Source organism: Ammospiza caudacuta, chromosome 1 (genome assembly GCF_027887145.1).
Source record: "Ammospiza caudacuta isolate bAmmCau1 chromosome 1, bAmmCau1.pri, whole genome shotgun sequence".
Taxonomy (NCBI): domain Eukaryota; kingdom Metazoa; phylum Chordata; class Aves; order Passeriformes; family Passerellidae; genus Ammospiza; species Ammospiza caudacuta.
This window is the reverse complement of record NC_080593.1, coordinates 31,766,517-31,787,660: the sequence shown is the minus strand read 5'-3', so window position 1 is coordinate 31,787,660 and position 21,144 is coordinate 31,766,517. Positions and strand designations below refer to the sequence as shown.

At 39.1% G+C, this 21,144-nt stretch overlaps 1 protein-coding gene across 3 annotated transcripts in view; it reads right to left on the bottom strand.

Moving 5' to 3' along the window:
- Nucleotides 1-19,996, bottom strand: part of ABCB5 (ATP binding cassette subfamily B member 5) — a 34,223-nt gene extending 14,227 nt beyond the window's left edge. The window contains exons 1-17 of one of the 3 annotated variants that reach the window (XM_058807872.1): nt 19,929-19,996; nt 19,140-19,230; nt 18,028-18,115; nt 17,843-17,891; nt 16,868-17,012; nt 16,357-16,423; nt 15,935-16,126; nt 14,610-14,781; nt 13,498-13,622; nt 10,937-11,111; nt 10,530-10,643; nt 9,554-9,664; nt 7,075-7,200; nt 5,646-5,849; nt 4,289-4,459; nt 1,768-1,929; nt 1,068-1,301 (exon numbers count right to left, since the gene is read on the bottom strand). In XM_058807872.1, coding sequence (XP_058663855.1) covers nt 1,068-1,301; nt 1,768-1,929; nt 4,289-4,459; nt 5,646-5,849; nt 7,075-7,200; nt 9,554-9,664; nt 10,530-10,643; nt 10,937-11,111; nt 13,498-13,622; nt 14,610-14,781; nt 15,935-16,126; nt 16,357-16,423; nt 16,868-17,012; nt 17,843-17,891; nt 18,028-18,115; nt 19,140-19,188 — 2,184 coding nt within the window. In that variant the 5' untranslated portion in view covers nt 19,189-19,230; nt 19,929-19,996. Of the gene's footprint in view, nt 1-1,067; nt 1,302-1,767; nt 1,930-4,288; nt 4,460-5,645; nt 5,850-7,074; nt 7,201-9,553; nt 9,665-10,529; nt 10,644-10,936; nt 11,112-13,497; nt 13,623-14,430; nt 14,569-14,609; nt 14,782-15,934; nt 16,127-16,356; nt 16,424-16,867; nt 17,013-17,842; nt 17,892-18,027; nt 18,116-19,139; nt 19,231-19,928 lie in introns of those variants that run through there. The other 2 variants (XM_058807880.1, XM_058807891.1) reach the window with 2 other exon arrangements.
- Nucleotides 19,997-21,144: the final 1,148 nt, after the last annotated feature.

The following is a 21,144-nucleotide window of genomic DNA, read 5'->3' as shown; positions in this document are numbered from 1 at the left end:
TATGAGAATGGGAATGGGTCCAGCTAGTTCTTGCTATTTGAAATATTCATTAGCTGGAAGATGAATTTTAGAGAGGAGGAAAATCTACAGATAAAATCATACTAAGGATTTCATAATTATTTTAAATATTTATTACAGATGAGATCCTAATTTCCACAGACTTAGAAGACTTAATGGTTTTACTTCGGAATTTATTTTTTGGTTCTTCACTTCAAAGGTCTTGAAAGCAGGCAAAAAACCCCAAAAACTAAACAAAAAATGCAAGTGACTTTAATATATTAAATCACTCTTCCAATATGTTTAATGAAAAAAGTACTACAAAATAGAAAACAAAATCAAGTTTCTGTTGAGCTGCTCATCTCAAGTCTGTTCCAGAATGCACTAGAAATCTGCTCTTTTTGATGCTATGAGCAAGTTTTACTCAACTTTGAAATAAAATAATTTTTTAACCCCAAACTTCCTACATGACTTTTATTGATTATGTCAATCAAGTTGTTTTATCTGTAAAAACCCTGCAAAACTGAAGAATATACTAAACCAGAAAGAGTAACATCTCTTTTAATGGAAATGCCCTTCAAAATGTCAAGTATTCAATTCTTTTTTGGTTTTTTGCTTGACATAAATGTAGTATGATACTCTAAAGTGCCTTCAATTTGGGTACACACACTCCAGGGATTATTTGCAACAGTAATATTGCATCCAGCAATATTTGCAACAGCAAGTACCAGGGAGTAAAGAACCTTGCTAATGAAATCTCATAACTAGCTTCAATTAGATAGAATTAAAATAAAGAATTAAAAAAAAATCTGTACCACTGAAATAATTCTCTTAAATTGTACAAAGAAATGTACAAATCAATAGCAATTTTTTTCAAGTTCCACATTAACTCAGTAGCATTAAAATGAAAATCTCTGTTAAGACAAATTATCCTCAGTCTGGTGAGTACTGACTGCAATAGCACCCAAGTAAAGGTTGCATAAAAGACAGCTGTCTAAAAGTAATCCAAGTTGCGTGGTTTTTGTTTATGCTTACATCTTAAAATTCTACACTGAAGTTCTGATACCAACCTCTACCTCCTTTTGTTTCTTCTTTTTTCCAAAGGGATTTTTAGATGAACTCTTCTTGCTCTTATATTTGCTGGATCTTCTTCGTATGCTGCCTTTCTCTGGTATCACAGAGGTTTCAATATTATTTTGAAAAGTCAACTCTTCCACAGGATTTATGTTTTCCTCATATTTCTCAGCTCCTGAGCCTTCACTATCTTCTGATGTGCCACCATCTTGGACATCGCTGGTACAACCCTAGTGAGAATTCAGGATATACATTTACAAGCATTGTGACTAGAAAGAAAGACTTTTTTTTTCCTCCTGAATATTGCTGTTTCAACTGTGTAACTGTGTATTTGTCTATAGGCCACATATATTTCAGTCTGCAATTGCAGGGCAGTAGACTATTTGATTCTGATTTTGTCCCCCTCTTTTCCTTTAAAGCCATCTATGGAATCCACCTGGAATCTAACACCTCTATGGTTATGCATAACGATGCAGTCTGTGCCTTAAACTCACTTATGTTTTTGTCACATTGGATGACATATATATGAAACAGTTTTGGGTAAAACCCCCAAGAATTCCAAACCTGTGTCGGTGCCCAGACTAGAATAACTGAGCAGCTGCCAGCTGGATAACATGCAGGAACTAGAGAGAAAATAACTCCACCAACCATTTGACAACTTTGCGAAATGGAGAAAGAAAGTAAATTTGCCTTTACCTGCTGCATTACAAGGGAATAGTAGACTCCTTTCTGCAGCATCAGTTCACTGTGTGTCCCCTGTTCAACCACAACACCTTTCTCAAATCCAGCAATAGTGTCAGCAGTCCTGATGGTAGACAGTCTGTGAGCAATCACAATGGTGGTACGTCCAGCCCGAGCCTACACAAACACACAAAACCCTGTTACAGTTAAGCTGTTCAAGAAAATAGCACAGAAATAAAGTTATTTTAGTCACCTGTAATATATAGTAAATTCAAACTTTAAAAATACTTTTCTTTCTTTTAAAAGCAAAGATTGTTATTTTTTCCTGGCTTTGTGTCCTTGCTTAGCAGTTCAAGGACAGTTTCATTTGACTAATTTAGACAGAGAAAGCCACATTAGTCTTTTAGACAGGCAACAAGTATTAAAGACCATAATTAAAGTTTATTTATTATTTGGCTTTTATAATATTTGAACTGTTTGAGCTTAAGTTGCTCACAAAGTGTTTCCATGTCCATGTAAGCATGATGGGGAAATGCCATAAGAACAGTTAGATCTTTCTGAAAATAAAGCTTGGATAACAAATATATAAAGAGCAGATATTTTCTTTGTCCCTGCAAACTTTTGGAAGTACAACATCAGCATAATTGCTGACCAGACTTAGCAGGAAAGCATAGAGGAGCCAACTTGCATCAAAAATGGGTTTGAGCCACTCCCTTCTGAAACAAATTTATTTGACAATAATCCTACTGGGATTTGGCAGGAGGAGCTGCTGAATTCTCAGTTGGCAGGTGACATGTTCAACCTCTCTCCAGCACCCTCACACAGAGCAGAGGCACACACAGCCCCCACGCAGCAAATGAGCACAGGACACCTTGTGACTGCTGGAGAGGCTGGCTTCCCTCCACCCTAATGCCTGGAGCAGACGGCAGCTTGGCAGGAGGAGAGATCCAAAGGAACCTCATGCAACAAGTATGTTCTGTGAACCTGGAACCTGCTGGAAGTTTCTTGCTACAGAAGTTGTACATCATGTGGGCGCAGGAACAGGGGCATGAAGATAATGAGGCCATTTGCAGTAGAGGACTACTACCATGGAGGTTTGAATTCTTCCCCCTACACCTGCCATTCTCATGGACCTGATGCAAGTCGCTCCCAGGAAGTTTGCCACAGTGTGGTTTTTATGCCTCTGGCCTAACACACAAAGCCTCACCACTGCAGATGGGAGCTGTGATCAGAACTAGCAAAATGCTTTATAGGGTGCATAGTTATCTAAAACCAGCTGGCTACAAGAAGTTTCACATGAATGCCTTGAAACAGTGAGTGTTCATGTGGTTAGCATCTCTGCTCCTCAGCTGTAAAAATAATGAACAATAGTAGCACCACTTTTTCCACTCAGGGATGTTGAAACAAAATTTGGAAATCTCATTAGGGGACTACACTGATGGACATCAAAATGCTGTGAAAACACCACTAAGTTATGATTCAGGGCTCATTTTGGTGTATTCTGAGAACATGAAGAAGGATGAGAAAGAGTTCACTTAATTAAATGACCTCCCTCTGTTATGCACTCAATGAAATAATAAACTTCTGGAAAAGAAAAGTACTTGATTAAAAAATTAAGAAAAAACAACAAAATCCAAAACATGCAGAAGAAAGATTATATGAATATTATTTTTGCATCTACGTGTTACCTCAATACTAATCACTCGAATTACATGACTATTGCAAAGAGCTGCAGTCTACCTCAGATTTAAACTCACTAACAAGTGAAGATGACAAATTCTGTGTTTCCCTTGAGCTGTAATGGTAATTTGTCTTTCTCTGCATAACTACTGAAATGAAAGGCAGGATTTTTCACCTAATTAAAAAAAATATTAAAATAAATATTCGACAAAAGAAAAACATTGAAGCCAAGCCATGAAGTTCTTTTTCAATCAAAGCCTATGGGTTCTACTGTATGTTGATGGAAACTGCTGATGAAGGTGGGATGTGAGAAAAGCATTGTGTGCTGATCAGACATGGGTACAAGATCTGACAGCTCTGCTCTGCAGCAGCACCCACCCTAGAGCCATGGGGCTGCTGAAAGCAGAAAAAGAATGAAAATGGCTAAATTTCTTAAAATTTTGAAGCAACTATTCAATAAAGAACAATTAGTAGGGATATCAATAACATATACTTTTCTAGTAATCCACCTGAAAAAGGCCATTCTGTCCTCATACATGCCTTGATAAGATATCAACGATGTTTTACCAGCAAATGAACAATTATGATTTGAAAAAGGGAGTGCGGGAGACCTAAGTTACAGTTCCATAATTATTAATAATGCAAAACCAAAACCCCTAAAAATCAAAACCAATTTTCAAATAAATTTTTGATGGTTCAAAATCCTTGTTAAAACACTGAAATTGAGCATCCATCCAAATTTTATTTTCCAATGTTCTTGATTTGGATGGAAACCTGCACCGAAAACTTTACATTAAGTTTCCTTAAGTGTTTGTTGCACTTTTTCATGGCAGCTGCTAGCTCCAGTGAGTCCTACCTTATCAAGAGCTGCTTGCACTATGGATTCACTCTGAGTGTCTAATGCAGATGTAGCTTCATCCAGAAGAAGAATCTTGGGATTTCTTGCTAGGGCACGGGCAATGGCTATTCGTTGCTTCTGTCCTCCACTCAGCTGAGCCCCTCTTTCACCCACCATGGTGTTAAATTTCTGATAAAGGAGACAACAGAACAGAAGTTGTGAGACATCTCAAATCCTCACTTCTCAGTGCAACCCTAAGTACTCATCTTCTAGAAGATGTAGCTTCTTCCAGCTGACTCAAGCACAGGCAGAGCAAACAAAGAAGGGCGTCCATCCAACTGGCCCTTAGCCAAACCCTCCTACCCCCACATATTGTGCCTGCTTAACTTTGAACTTATGGTTCTTTAAAGATCTTTATTGATCACTCAGTGCTCCAAACCCTGGGGTTTCTCAAGGCAAGCCTGTAAAAAGGATCTCTGTATTTTCTGAATATTGCCTACCTTTCCAAAAGGGTTGGAATTATAGGGACACACCAATAGTGTGCCTCCCCCTTGGAGCTATGGTTTAGTTCCTACTGACCATATCACTTACTGCAAAGTCACAAGTCTCAAAGTCCACTGTAGTTTTTTATTACATAGCTATTTAAGAGCAAATATGAACAAATCACTCTTCCTGAGAACAAGGAACCTTGGAACAGATTGATGTGTTTGAAATGGCTCATACTTGAGAGATAGGGCCAAGCTCTCTAAAGTAGTAAAAGGATTTGAAATCAAATCCCAGGTGGGCACTTCTCCCACATTTTTTAACTTCAGTAGCAAAGACAAGGACGTATTACCCATTTATGAGGATGTGTTTAGAATGCTTGACCTTGCTTCTCAGCTCCATCCTGAAAGGAGTAAGGCACCTACTGCTAAGAGAGGGCTCAAAGCTGTGAATCTCCGAGGAAGAGCTTTGTAGCTGCTAAAGGGCATACTTATTTACTTCAGGGCATACTTATTTACCTCTTCCCACTCCCTGCTATTTCCTGTGAATGTTCAGACAGCTCCTGACAAAGGGCTCTGGATTTCTGGTTCTTCTTTTTAAAAACCAACTCTTCTATGCCTCATGGGATGGGTAGGGATGGCAATACAGCTGGGAAGCTTCCTTTCTCCTGAGTTAAGGCATTGACATTTTTTCCCAGACTCCAGTACAAGTCCTTTGAGAGCAACCAAAGGCACAATATCTAGTTGAAACACTCTCTGAACTGAAAGCTGCTTTAGGCAATAAGTATATTTTGAGAAGTTGTAGTATAACTTTGATTCCCAAGCTCTGCTCTCAGGACACCAGCCTAAATGGATCTTTTGTTCTTACACTCAAAGTAAATTCATCAACTTACATCAGGCAATCTAGATATAAAGTCAAAAGCATTGGCTTCCTTGGCTGCTTGCTCAATTTCAGCATCAGAAATGTCTTCTCTCCCATAGCGAATGTTCTCTGCTATTGTGGTTGCAAACAAAACAGGCTCTTGGCTCACAATGCCAATATTTTCTCGTAGCCACTTTGTATTAAGGGTCCGAATATCCCGACCATCTAAGGTAATCTGAGAGGAAAAAAGTGTCAAAGAAGTCAAGGAAATGCACTCTATTAATAATAAAGCAATTAATTACTCTTACTTGAATGAAGTATCAGCCACAAGGTCAAGAAAAACAAAATTGTCTTTAATAGAGAGCTATGTTGGGGGAGAAGCTACAATTGCAGTTTTTCCATTTGTTGCACAAGATGGAAAATTATGATGAGTGGCATAAACAGAGAAGACATCAGGGGCTTTTTTTCCCTCCTGTTTGTTATCCCCCCAATAACTGTCATGTCTGAGTTGGCTTAAGAATTTCACAGCTTCCTTGCACACTTTTTATGTGATTCTTGTGCCCCTATGCCAGTTTGTTGTCCTCACAGTTGCAGCTACACAATCATCTCTGTGGCTGTGCATAACACCAGATCAAAGAGTTCAAACTGACTAAAAGGAAAGGGAAAGTTATTTTTAACCTAGGTAATTTGCAGTGTGGTCCTATGAACATTGGCATTGACACAGCAAAATGAGGCATGGGGGCAGGAATGAACAGCCACAGGAAAACTAAGTTTAAGAAAGAACTGTGTTGAAAACAGCTGCCTTGATACCATAAATACTGATAGTTCAATTTTTCATATTTGAAATGTTTACCTACTTTCAACTAGCAGTAGTAACTATTAGTAGCATCCTTCAAATATCAAATTTTCTTAATATTTTGTTTCATTTACCTCATTTTTTTCCTTTGGAAATTTAATGTGGGTCATATTTACCATTTACCAACTGGATTTAGTGTTTAGTGGTAAAACATATACAATGTGTAATGATGGAAACTTCTGTGGGTTAGCAGATAGTGAAAAACAAGCCAAGAAATCAACCATTTAATAGGAAAACTCTCTGCAGGTTTTAGCTTACATTCAATGAAAATGAAGCAAAATACAGCAGGACTCTGTTGGATTATGCTTTGCCTAAAAATGTTTAGGGAATTTTAAAAATCAACAGTTGATAATTATTTTAAATTCAGATCTTGAAAGCCTTGTGTAATTTGCTGTTTTTGATGTAGTACTGTAAGAAGGAGCAGAATAATGAAGTCAAGCCAACAAGAGAAGATAGTTCATTTGAAATTTAAATTGTGGAAATATGAACTATACAGATATATGGTGAAATTCAGCCAAAATAGAAAACAAGATTCAGTCAATATGGGAAATTCATGCATGTCCTAATTGCTCTGAGTTTTTACAATTCCTTTGCAGACACTCACTTCTCCCTGGTCAGGATCATAGAATCTCTGCAGCAACTGAACAGTAGTGCTTTTTCCACAGCCACTGGCACCAACTAAAGCAATGGTCTTCCCAGTTTGAACTTTCAAGTTTAGACCTTTGAGGATCTGCAAATAAATAAAAAAAAAATTAAATATCTGTCTTAGTTTAACAAGTTTGATCAGCGAACAGTCTGTCAAGGTAAGTGTAGCTGTTGCTATCAAGGCAGTAGTGAGGGCCATAGTTTAAAGGTATGGCAACATTAATAATATAATTGTATAATTGTATTATTGACAACAATAATATAATGTACCTGGGAATATTCTGGAGCACTGACAGGAAAAAGTCTTCACCTATGCTTGTGAAATGTATTAGCCTTTGAAACAGGATGGCTGCATGCAACCTGCCTTTTGGGAATGGCCCCTAGATCCTTCTGGCTACCAAAACAAGCCTGGGAAATTGTTGAGAAGATTGATAACTGGAACGGGCCAAGTTCATGCCAAGAAACATTTTAAGAGTTCCCTTGCATAGACCATTGCATTCCATTGCCTGGGAAAATTCCCCAGCACACTCAAACTAATCTAGACACAGCCACACTACTCTGAACTTCATAGCTAATTTTCTTCAATTTGTGTGATCTAGTAGCAGGCTTGGGGTTTTAAATTATCCTGCTGTCTTCCATTTTCCAGGGCATAATAATTATGAATCTCACAGAAAATTATTTTCAGGTGCAAAAAGGTATCACTGAAAACCAAGCCTGCTTTCTTCTATTTTTAAAATATAAATGGCTGTTTTGATGAAGTAATTGCTGGGAAGCCCTTAATAAGTCCCATTCCTTATTTTTAACAGTCTCAGCAATCTGAAGAGTAGCTGCAGTTAATGATATAATTTTTTGCTATTTTCACATTTAGAGAGCATTTTACCTCAAAAGATGTCCATGTCATTACAAGTAATGCTGTGTAGTTGCCAAAATATTTGGCTGCTATGGGAACTCTTCTTGTTTATACCCGGCTGATTTATAAGTTTGCCTACACATGTTTTTGCAATGAGAGATTAAAATAGTTGCAATATTCCTCTCCTCTCGCATTATTACATCCACCCAGTTTTACATCCCCAGGAAGCTGATATCCTGGTGCCTGTATTAGCAAGAATGAACTTTATTCTAGATACCATAATATTTCCACATGCAACTAATTACTACCACACACTAGGCTAGTTCTAATTCTCTTTCATCAGGCAATGTATTGCCAAGATCAAACCAATAGAAACTGTACTCCTTAGAGTTCTTTGGTTTGGTTTTACCTCAACAGGGAAGGGTATAATATGTTGCATCAACTGCTTGAGAGATTGTGGGTAACTTCTACACAGCTTTGCTGATTCCTTTGGTTCTACTAAATAACATTGATGCTCTTAGTAGGGAGAGCTGCTGACTGATTTGGGAAGGATGAGAAATATTTCTTATTTCCCTCCCATTTGGTGTGTTGACCCACAACATAGCTCAGCAGCCTGAATAGGATTTTTAGGAAGAAGGATGAAAACTCTGTTATGTGCCTTCTGATTTCTGAGCCAAGAGGGATAGAAGATGCATTGTAAAAAATTCAGTTAAGGAGAAAGCCCAGCTCTGAATCTGACCTGCAAATATCCCAGTGTCCTGGAAACAGATTTATGCACAATGGGACAGACCTCAGATGACTGAGTTGGGAACAGCCACCTTAAAAAACAGCCAGAGAGGTACAAACATTCCCATGCTCACCGCTAAATCAGCATGTCAAGTTTTTCATTGTTGACATTTGACATCTCTATTTCCACCTTGTTCTTCACCAAGGAAGAAAGTAATTTGCTACTGGTCTTTCTCTTTCACTTTCATCAAGGTGTTTAAAAGATTGTAAGAAAATACTGTAAGCAGAGAGGTCAAACCAACTGTGCCACCACAAAAGTAATCACCATGACATGACGTACACAGGTCACTAATGGAAACTGAACTAGCAAAGAGCAGGCACGACAGTTTCTTGAACAGCAATTTTAGCGTATTTCCAAAACAATGTTTGACTTCCAAATGTACATTTAGGATGATATGTTCACAAAAATACACTATCAATGTATTGAAAGTCCATCTCTGATAATTTTCCACACAGGATGTCGTAACTCCAAAGAGCCAAGAAACTGGAAAAAAGTAATTTTCTGGTTTAACTGCTTAAAGTCTGGAAGCCTTAATGAAAGATTTTGAAAAATCTTATTTGATTTATCAAAACTCTTTTTCATAGAAATTCAGACTAGGGGCAACACATATTAGATTTGTCCTCCAGAAGAGAATGAGTTACACAGTGACAGTAGATCTAGAGCATTGTCTTTGTGCATCATTGGGAGGAAAATTATGTCCCATTCCCCAAAACAGGAATGCATTTCACATTCAAGAAGAAAATTAGACAAACAACATGGACACAAGTTGAATAAGTTCAATAGTCTAAACAGATCACTTACTTTAATATCAGGTCTGGAAGGGTAACTGAAGTGGATGTTTCTGAATTCAATTTCTCCTACGAGTTTGTCTGGCTTGTAACCTTCCTTAGAACTGCTATCTATGAGCCGTTTCTGGAAAGAGGTTTGTAAAATAAATTGGTGGTTATTTCTCTTTTGGAACTGTTATTTCTGCTACATGCATTGGTCTTTACTTTCTCAGATGCTGGTTTACTCTGCATTTTACATTGTAGCAGAACTGCTGCATTTTACCTGCAGAATGCTAAATATGGGGGAACATCAAATTGTAAATTTTACTTGACAAATATAGTGCATTTTCAAAAGCAACAAAATCCATAGCAGAAAATCTATAATTGCAGAACTTAGATGCATTCTCTTGCAACCAAAACATGGGCCTCAGTAATCTGCATATGAGGGTTTTATACTCACATGAAAAAGAATGATGTAGCCATTTCTCCATGAACTTTTGATTCCTACTTCAAAATATTTTATATACACAGATATGCAATTGCGGCATAGCACAGCAAAATCAAGATAATTATATGGAAAACCTTTTTTATAGCAACATCAGCATTACAGATTATTATTGTTATAACTTTCAATAGTGATATTAATCCCCTCTTCACCAATTCCCCCTCCTCAATAAACCCCATCTCAGCTGAATTTGTGCATACATGCATTTTTAAAAATTAGTATAGTGCCATACTACTTTCCCTCTGGTGCTGAAAGTCTAATATTAGAGAAAAACCTCAACTATATATCTCAGACACACATATAGGGTTTTCCAGCTTTCACTCTAACAAAGAGGCTGGTTTTTTAGATCAATGAAAATATGGGTTTCTGTAATAAACATCTATAGAGTGGATTTGGGGCCTTAGAGCGCTTTTGTTACATTTCTCAAGGGAAAAAAAATAAAAAGGAGAAGGAGTGGGAGCTAAGTTGGTTGAAAGGCTTCTATTCTATGTAGTTAGGTCTTTACCTTATTGATAATCTTATATATTTCATAGGCAGCCCCACGTGCATTGGCCACAGTCTCCAGGTTAGGAGCTGCCTGTCCCAGGCAGAAAGCTCCGACAATCACAGAGAAGAACACCTGTGGGAGACAGAGAGGAGCATTGCAATTAATTATTACAGTGCCACCAGTGCCTACGTGGGCACTAGAAAGATTTAAGCACCAGCTCTAGCTTATTCATCCCACCTTACAAATAGAGTCCAAGACAATCCAACTTCTTTGATTAAAAGCAAGATGAATACCATTCAGTTGTTTTATACTGAGTGAGTCTCTAACAACTAATTAGTAAGCACATGTCAGGAAACAGAGACACCACTTGCAAAACTTTCCCTGAAGATACAGAGCATTTTTCAAAGCTGCATTGCTGTACTTACAATTAACACACGGCCGATGTCATAATGTGGATCCTCAGCAGTGAGTTTGGTCCCATACCAAAATGCAAGGGCATAGGATCCAAAGATAAAAAATTGTGAAAGACCCAGGCATGTGTTAGTGGTAATGGATTTTTTCATTCCAACACGTTTAGCCGCCTCTAAGTTAGCATCGTATCTGAAAGTGAGTAAGGAAACCATTAATTTGACAGGTACCACATGCCATTCTGGTTAACACTTCCCAGTGCCCTTTTCTTAATTAACAGTATTTATGTAGGAAAAACAATTAAAATCTCAAAGGGAATACAGGGTTTTGTTTGTTTGGGGTTTTTTTTTTTTTGTTTCTTTTTAAGAGAGGACTATTAGGGAGGTAATTAATTTGAATAAATCTACTCTGACATATGCCGACAATATTGGCATATTGTTGTCAAAGACATTCAGAAAATAATGAAGTATCACAACTTCGTTATCACAATGGAAGACACAACAGCACTCTTGAACTCCTTGTTTCCATTAAACCTGAAAGGAAACCTTGAAAAAGTTTTAGCAGCATCGTTCATCACAAAGGTAAAGGTCAGTTGTCCACATTTAAAACAAGCAAAATAAAAACAAAATTCTCCAAAAACCCCAGGCAACAGGAAAGGAGATAAATGAGAGCTGCCTCCAAATGCAAAGCTGTTTTCTTACTGGCCATTTTGGGATGTCAAGTATTTTTCCTTGGGTCAGTTTATTGATTGAAATATATAACCAGTGGACACAGAAAATCAGTATAGAGACTAACAAGTTCAACTAGAGAATTATTTTTTCCAAGGATGGTTCAAATTCATTCACTCATGCATAGTTTTCAGCAAATAGCTTTCATTTACTCAAGCTCTTTATGCAAACTGTAGCCTAGGAATAGTGTAACTTTCTACCCATAATCAACATGGTCAATAGCTTGCACTCTTTTCCCAGTACATATTTTCAATAAAGTACAACCCCATTATAGGAAGACATGCAATTAATTCAGCTGGGAAGCAATCATAAAAAAACCCCTGCATTCATTTTGTTCATGTAAATTTCTAAGATGCCACCAGTGCTGTATTTGTTAGTCAAACACATTAAAATATTTTGACTTGATTGTGCTGTTAAAACCAGGCCCTAAGTTTGAGTCAGCGGCATCATAGGTCTTCCAGGGAAATGGGTACGGCATTTAAGTAGAGTAATAAATACAGGTGATCACTCCAACACTGAGGAAAAGCCAAGCCACTGCCTGCAACTAAAGGTGATTGAAGATCCCTTGCAAGAGTAAACTTTTGCTGCAGTGGAAGCACTGTGCAGTGAAAGGATGCTTTTCCTAACTCTGAGGTCAGCATTCAAGAGCTGTGTAGGAGTCACAATCCACTATCTGAAAAATGCACTCCCTGGTAGGAGCTTGTCCTTAGTAGAAGATATTCCTAGGGGAGCCACTATGTTTGTTTGGGGCTTTTAGATTAAACGGAAGTAGAACTGTAGAGGAGGCTGACTGGTCAATCATAAAAAGGAAAGGTCTTACTTGACTCAGGTATCAATTATTTTGACTTTAGGCAAAGTATTTTGAATTAATATTGACAGGTCCTGTATTTAATTTTCAGACACTGGTAATTGCAGAATATGGGGAGAAGGGCAGGGGGCAACTTATCTGGGTCATCTTAGGGGCTTTGTTTTGCCTTTAATGTGCAAACAGGAACAAATGTCCAAATACTGTTGCATCTTAAAAACAAATTCCAGTGAGCAGAAGACAGGGCTATAAGATAGTCAGAGCTCAGTTTCTGGAAGCAAATACAGGAGCAGACTGTAGGATCCTAAGCTGGGGTGGACACCACCTTAAAAATTCTGCACAAGACTAAGGCAAACATGAGTTGGAAAAGATAGAAGAATTTCGTGGGGCATATGGATCAGGTCATCTGCTTTGCCTTTCCCAGCTGCATGGAACCAGTGATGCCTGATATTTGTATAAAAATTTATTGCTTATGCTTGTTGAGTTATCTGATATGCAGGTCAAAAAGTTTGTGGCCAGCCACAATAATTTCACCTTGTATGTATGACTACGGCCAACGCTGGGCAGCTACACTTGTTGTTTGCAAATCATTAAAGCTGCAAGTCATTGTAAAAGCCAGAAATGTGTTTTTGCCCAAGGCTGTTATCCAGTGTAGTTTAAAAATAAGCTCGGCAATCAAAGTCCAGAGCAGTAGCACAAATGCTCTAGAAGATAAGCAACTGACTGCATGCTTTGCTGCATCTGGCTCGTGGGAAAGGTAACCTTCCCACCACTTCCACATTCAGTTCAACTCCAGATCTCAATCAAAGGAGAAATTTTCATCTCTGCTGCAGTGACAACACCAAGTAGTCTGTATTCACTGACTAGGTCTATTTGCACACCTTCATTTTCAGATTATTTGTCCACTTATAGAAAGACAAAATGACACAAAGGAGAATCTCATCCCTCTCCCCCTCCTCCCCAAAAAAATCCCGACAAAACAAATCCACAACTAAATGTCCTTGCCATATTTTAAATATGGTTATTTATTAATTTTAAAACTTACTTCTCTAAAGACTTTTGCTGTCCATTGAAAGCCACAACAGTCCTGATTGCTGTCAAAATTTCTTCTGCCACAGCTCCTGCTTTGGCATAAGCAGACAGCTCTTTAGCAGTAAGGGATGCCAGGAGCTGTGAAGGTGGAAAACAGCTGTTATTGCAGCCTGCTGAAAGAATACACACACTGTCTTGGTGAATAACAACAATCCCACAAGGTGCACAAGACCAGACTCAGCAACGTGGGAATCAGCTTCTCCCCGTGTCCTGAATTTCCCTCAAATAGAGTTCAATTTATCATTGTCTCCTCATTACAATCAAAGGCTACACAAACATCATGAGCTTCCTGACCGATCTGCTCTCCTCCCAAGCCTACAAACTACACTGGGAAGAGTGAAGCAGGAGGTGCTGTAGCTGCTCTGACTTTCTGAGGTGTTCAGACACTAGAACACCAGCCGATATTGAAGTAAGCAAGAAAATAACATTACAGCCTCTAGCATTCTTTTTCTTAGCTTATTTGTAATGCTTCAGGTAGGAAAAACCCCATAAAATCATATAAATAGCCATTCAGGAGTATAAGCCATACACATTAATGTGGCAAATAGTGCATAAGGGGAAAGTTTTCCTGTCTGAAAGGAACACCTCTCCAGCCATTTCACTGATTTATATCACTTCAGTTTTCAGCAGCTGTATGTACCTGCATAGCTGTATAGATTTATTCTGTACACAGCATGAAATTTGGTAAATTATTTGCAAGAGATGTGGTACATGCATGTACAGATGGAAAGAGGTTGAAAGGTATTTGTGCTAGGAGGGAGAAGCGAGGGCTTCCCCAGTGCTTGCCATGAGGAAATTGCTGTGCCAGAAAGATGCTCTGATGGAGATTGTGCTTATGCAACACGGCATAAGGACAGGATGTGCAGACAGAAGGAACAGAACTTACAAGATTGTGCTTGGGAACCCAGAGAAAGGCTGCAGGAGGAGTAGAAATCAAAGTAAGAGTGGGACCAACCTCCCAAATTAGAAACCACATTAGGTTTCTCCCATTCTCTGCCCCTTTTCTGTGCATAGCAATTGTAAGGTTTTTCTGGTTTCTTTGTTCAAAAATCCCCACACACTTACAGTTGACCAAACTGCTGCTGATGCAGCAAGAAGTGGGCTGACTGACATAACCACCAGAGTCAGCTTCCACCCATAGATGAATCCTATAATAAGCCCTGACAGAAACGTGGAAAAAAACTGCAGAAATATACTGATCTTGTCTCCGATGCCTTCACGGATGGTGTTGATGTCACTTTAAATAACAATAATAAAAAGAGATTTGTTAGTATAGAATTACTCTCATTTTGACTCCCTCCCCCTTTTCTTGCTGTGTGGCCTCATGTCAGGAGCTTTGCCATTTCTTAACTGGCAAAAGAAAATTTCTGACCACAGCTACTGAACAGTACCATTTAGGCTCTTCTGTAGCCAAAACACAGCAGAAGCCTCCTGTTTTTAAAGAATAACTTTCTGTATTCTCAACATTCTCTGCTGTTTCTGTGCCATGTCACTAGGTCACCAATGACCTAGTTTCCTCATCTGGCATCCAAATGGAGCAATGTGAGTAAACAATCAAGCAGCCTCTTCATCCAACTTGACCATCTCTAAAAGATTTCTTCTGCTCAGCTCTCTGATGCTTTTTATGTTTGTAATTTTGGCTATTGACTCAGATAAAGAGCCACCTCCATTCCATCATACCATTATTTGGAATAACCTCAATTTTTCTTACGAATTTCCTTCCTTATTTTCTCTTCCCAGAACACACAGATGTTAGAGTTGAGAGTGGTTTCATTTAAGCTTCTCATACACTTTTCAGGACAGATGTGTCCAAAGCTACTATAAAATCCAGAAAAAAAGTATTAAAAAAAAAGTACTGTTCACACATATAATCCCATAGCTAAAGGGCATTACAGTCCTCACCCCTAAATCTATTTAAGTTTATGGAACTACTCCAAAGACTTTAACTGGCTAGATAGAATACTATGAGATACAAGTACAAGCCACACTTGTACAAGTACTAATACTGAAGTCCAGGCTCATTTCCATTCAATGAAGTGTCAGCTTTTGGTGTGTATAAAATAGGTGGAGACAGCAGAACTGTTTGTTTAGCAGTGGCTGAACATGTACTTCATGGACTTCAGAAAGCCGGTGTCAGGCATTTCGTGAAAAAAAACCAAACTCTTCCAATGCACATACTACAAACAGCACAAATGAAGCTGAAAAGGATAATGAATTTCCCACTTTGAGTTGTAATATATCACACTTTAGGTTTGGTAGGTGTTTTTTTTATGTTTTTGGTTTTTTTAAACTCTCTATAGGCTATTCTGCCGAGATAAATGTCAGTTTACTTTTAAGTGCCATACTTGGGTGTGTGTATATGTGTGTGAAAACCAAAACAGAGCCCTCACTCTGTCAGTCTGGTGTTCAATGTTCCTATTTGGGTAGTATCAAACCAAGCCATCTCTTGATGGAGCACTGCAAAGAAGAACTTCTGCCGGATCCTTGCAGTTTGCCTTGTAGCAGTAACCAAAAATGTCCACACTTGGATCATGCTCAGGATCAACACAGCGAAGCCAATTGCCACGTAGTAGTAAGCATACCTGGGATAAAGGAACAAAAGCCCATGTGATCCCACTGTAGCTCATGAGAGAAGTTAGACACACAGAACAGCAACTAGTCTTCATTAATCACACCAAAGCAATCAGCTTCAGTAAATACTGAAGCTTGTGGTGCATTATTGGGAAGGCAAATATGGCTTCTGCTCAAACAGATAACACAGTAAAAGAAAACCCACTAATACATTATTATCAGGATAACTACAGACCCTTACTTTGTCATTTCACCTTCTATATCCACACTTGGATCTGATGGGCAGCTGGAATTGTTTACTGAAGTATCTGTGAAGAGGAAATAAAAAGTAGGAATATTTGTGGAAGTGCTATATAGAGGAACTGATACATAGTAATATGGGGTCATCAGGTTTGGGAATGATTTGTATTTTGCAAGTGGAGTCTTGCAATACAAACTTAAATACAAAATTATTTGGAAAATATACATTTATTTTTAAGCAATTAGTGATAACGGAGGTTGATTGTACTCCCTACTATCTTAACAAAGTCAAAGTACATTCATAAAGTGCATATCGAATGCTTTGGTTTTGCCCTGGTCTAGTCATTAAAGGTGGATTGAAATGCCTGGGTTATTTCCAGCAGGATGAGTGTTGCTCATAATACGCTCCCTTAGATATGTACCATTGAATAGTCTGGGGGGGAAAAAAAAAATCTTAGCTTCAGTAGCAAAACACAGCCAATATGTAGAGAAATTGAATTTAAACTTTTTACCATTGGATTGCACGCCACTTAGCACAAAGCTGTTTGTCATCTCTCCAAAGATAATGATCATAAGTGGCATTCCAGTGCCATTTGCAGCTGCTGCAACCAAACCAATTATCATCAACAGGACATCCACCCCGTCAGCATAGCGAAACTATGTAAGCATTAGAAAGAAAAAAAACAAGAGAGAAAAGTGACATTACACCTGACAGTTCATGTATTTGCTACAGTACAGCAGACTTGCAGAACATGCTTCATCCACATATTCTAAGTAGCAGCACTCCAGTTGAAGGTAAACTCAGTACATAAGGATTTTGTAGTAGTGCAATGCATCTTTAAATTAGTACCCAGGCTGCTAAGAGAATGCTGGCAGGACACAGATTCTTAGTCTGGGAAAAAAGCTACATGCTTGCAAGTGATGATGACCTTTGTAGAATATATTGTGCTTTGTGTTCCGTTGAGTTACATATTTACTAAGATAATGCCTCTACTATGTAAACAAAAGTGAGTTATTGACCAGCACCTGGCTTATACCTACCAGTAGAAAATGTTTTCAGCAGAGGTAGATCGTACCTTAAGACTTGTCGACCCCTGAAGCTTTGTTTTGTTTGGGGAAGGGTGTGAATTTAAACTGCTATAGATATCCCAGGATGTGGTTAATCTGAAATCGGAGCATTTTATTCCTGACTGGTCTGACTTACTCAAAGTATAAACATACATGGAATAAACCGCAGAAGAATAAAACTTTTCTTGTTTCAGAATAATCAAGTCCACATGCAAGAGCTATTTTGTTTGGGAGTAGCTGTGCTACAGAAAACTGCCACAAAACCATTATCACTGGTTCTCAGAGAGCAGGTGTAGAATCAGTAGTCCTCAAGCTTCCTCTCCAATGTTTGTTTGCCTATGAATTGTCATTCATAACAAACTCACTACGTCTAATAAAGAAAAGAAAGTATCAAGCAGATCATTAGACAGGGCACTAACCAGCTCAAGAATGCCAACCATTCGTTTCTCTGGCTTCTCATCTTCCTTCCTAGAGTAAAGTACAAAAGACTAATTAAGATGAGGGGTTTTTTTTAGCAAACCTGTATTAAACTCTTCTCCTCCTTCCCCTGCCCTTCTGATATCCCCATACACCCAGGTAAGTTAAAGTTAAAAAAAATACCTACATTTCCTTCTTGGGCTTTGACTGGTCAATTTGTTCTACATGTTCTTCATGGTGCAAAGAAGGATCATCACACTCCTTGTATCCAGATTCTGTGAAATAAAAATACTTTCTTAGCATACTAATCCATCTATTGTACTACTTTCTTGTGTCTTTCACTGCTGATTCTTTTGCATTTAAAGACTAGTTTTTTCTCATGTTCTTGGGAGGAAGTTTCAAGAAAAATTCACCAGGCTCTGTCTCTTCAGTTCATCTTTATTTCTAGAAAAAGTTTCCATGTCCATTTCTGGGATGGAAACAACATTTTATAATTACAATGTATTTATCCAGAAAGATTATCAAAGACTAAAAGAAAAAGAAAGTTAATTCTTCCTTCCAATGCCTGCACAACTCAATGCAAATTAGGAGAAGTCCTCACAAAATTGCTTATAGTGAAGGTTATAATTGCTGTAGTTAACACCGGATAGGTGGGAGTTAACTAAAGAATCATGTCCTTGACTCTAATAAACATCTTCACTATTCAATTGCAGCAGTTGTTACATGTCCCATTTCCTTTGTGCTGGCTGGGAGCTCCAGAAAGTTAGATGAAAGCATAATCCTCCCCAGGAAGCTTATAGTTCTAAATACATCAAATAAGACATAAAAATATATTTAAAGAAACAGATGAGTAACCACAGTGGGGAGCCACCTGTAAAACAAAAAGAGACAGGGTGCTCCCCATACCAGCCACGCCCAATTTATATTTATCTTAACTTTTGCTGCTGAATCACAATGAAAATAATTTTTTACCTACTGTTTTAAGGTTAGTTGGCCTACAATGTGTGTTTGAGACAACAATTTGAAAGCAGTAACATTCTTCCAGCTTACCTCAGGTGAATTTTCATGCCCAGGCTAGGACCCTCCTGAACAATTTTACAAATACAAATCAATTTTGTTGAACTTGAAGGAATGATTCACACAAAAAATATTTTATAGGTGTGGCTTCAATTCACTCATTCATAGGAAACTCATGTTATCGCCTACAAAATCACTATGGCAATCAGGAGAGCTTCACAACATTGTTTAGTTCAACTCTGTGGAACATATTCTTCAAACACACGTGGTGTTCCTTCTTACCAGGATCAGAGAGGTTCTGTTCTTTGGAATTTGAAGAGTAGTCCTGCATTGTTCTTTTTGTTGCGTGCTTATGAGAGAGTCACATTAGAACCTGAAATAAGCCCCCCCCCAACAAAACACTTCGATTTAGTAAATATTTAAAGACTTCAAATCTGTGGGTTTTTCCATTACTCATCACATTTTGGTCTAAACATGATTCTACTTAAATAGAAAGACTAGAAAAAGAAAAAAAAGGTAACAGTGTGAAAAAATAAGTACTCTTAGTGAGATATTAAGAACAGTGCACAGTATTACTAAGCAACTTAGGTCAGTAGCCTGTTTTAGTAGTCTGTTATGATAAATCCTGAAATTACCAACATAAAAGTTACTGTAAGCAATCTCTTTCAGAATAGATGATTTCCCTCATTACCTTATGTTTATTTAGAAATAAACGAACAGCCATAACATGGTCATGAGTACAACGATAAGACACGCAGTTTTTAAGCCATGTTATACTAGGATGCATTTAGAGGCCGTAAAGAACCGATGCTCTTAGTTTCCCCCAGGCTCCTCTTCCTAATCTATCAAATATACCGGTTAAAAAGAAAAAGAAAGAACAACAACAACGAAACCCCTAGCAAGAAGCTGCACATGAATCTGATGAAGCCTAAAACAACATTGATAAGAAAATGCTTAATCAATCTCAGATAAAGTGGAAAAATAGAGAAAAAAACCCAAAACCCCAAATCCGACAACAAACACCTGTCCGCTTTCTGACTGTGCTTTCCCCCTCTGGTTATTTCAGCTCACCTTCACAGCCCGCCCGCGGTGGTGCTGCAGCCCCGACGGCGCGGTGCGCGCAGGGCGAGCCCGCAGCGCCCGGCCCGGCCCGCCTTTATAGCGGCAGCGGCACCGGCAGCGGCAGCGGCGCCGCCCGTCCGGGCTTTGTAGCGGCAAAGGCACCGGCAGCGGCACCGCCCGCCCGTCCGGGCTTTGTAGCGGCAAAGGCACCGGCAGCGGCACCGCCCGCCCGCCCGCGGCTCGGGTTGCGGATGAAGGTCATCGCCGCGGCCGGGCAGAGCCGCCCAGGATAAGGGGCCTGCCGAGGGATGCCGGCCGGCTCCTGCCCTCTGTCGCCTTTCAGGAGCCGCCCGAGGGTGTCCGAGCCTGCGAAGCGCGCACGGAGAGCCCATCAGCCCCTTGCCGCAGCACCGCTTCCATCCTTCTGTGTCACTCTCACAGAATAGCTAATGTTAGAAGGGGACCACTGGATGTCATCTGGCCCAACCTTCCTGCTCTAGTGGTCATCTAGAGGGCATAACCTAGGATTGATTGGTACAGATATATTTTGAATATTCCCAGTGAAGGAGGACTCCACAGCCTCTCTGGGAACCTGTTGGAGTGCTTGATCACCTGCACAATGCAGAAGTTCTTCCACATGTTCAGGTGGAACTTTTATGTCTTCCACTTTCTGCTTGTTGCCCTCTACCCTATTGCCTGGCGTCACCGAGCAGAGATGCTCTGTCCTCTTGGGACCAGGTACTCACAGGCAGTGATGAGATATTTCTCAGGCTAAACAGGACCAGCTCTCTCAGCCTTTCCTTGCAAGTGAGGTGCCCCAGCACCCTCATCATCCTCATAGCCTTACACTGGACCTGCTCCAGAAGCTCCATGTCTCTCTTATGCTGAGAAACCCAGAACTGGACACAGAATCTCACCATTACTAAAACTAGATGAATTTAAATCTAGAAAACTCAGCTGCTAAGGAGAGATGAAGGGTTATTTGGAGAGCTGCTTGTCCAGGGAAACATTCAGATTTGGGAAAGTTTTCTGCAAGGTCCTGTCACATTTGTGAAATTGCGTCACTGCACTTGGAGAATTTCAAATAAGACCTAAGATATGCTAGTGAATTTCAACTAAGGATTGTTATTAAATAAAGGCTTTTCTGTTCCACTTCTAAACGACATGACAACTGAAACCAGCTAAATTCAAAATTGTTTTTAGAGAAACTAAGCAACGTGTTTTG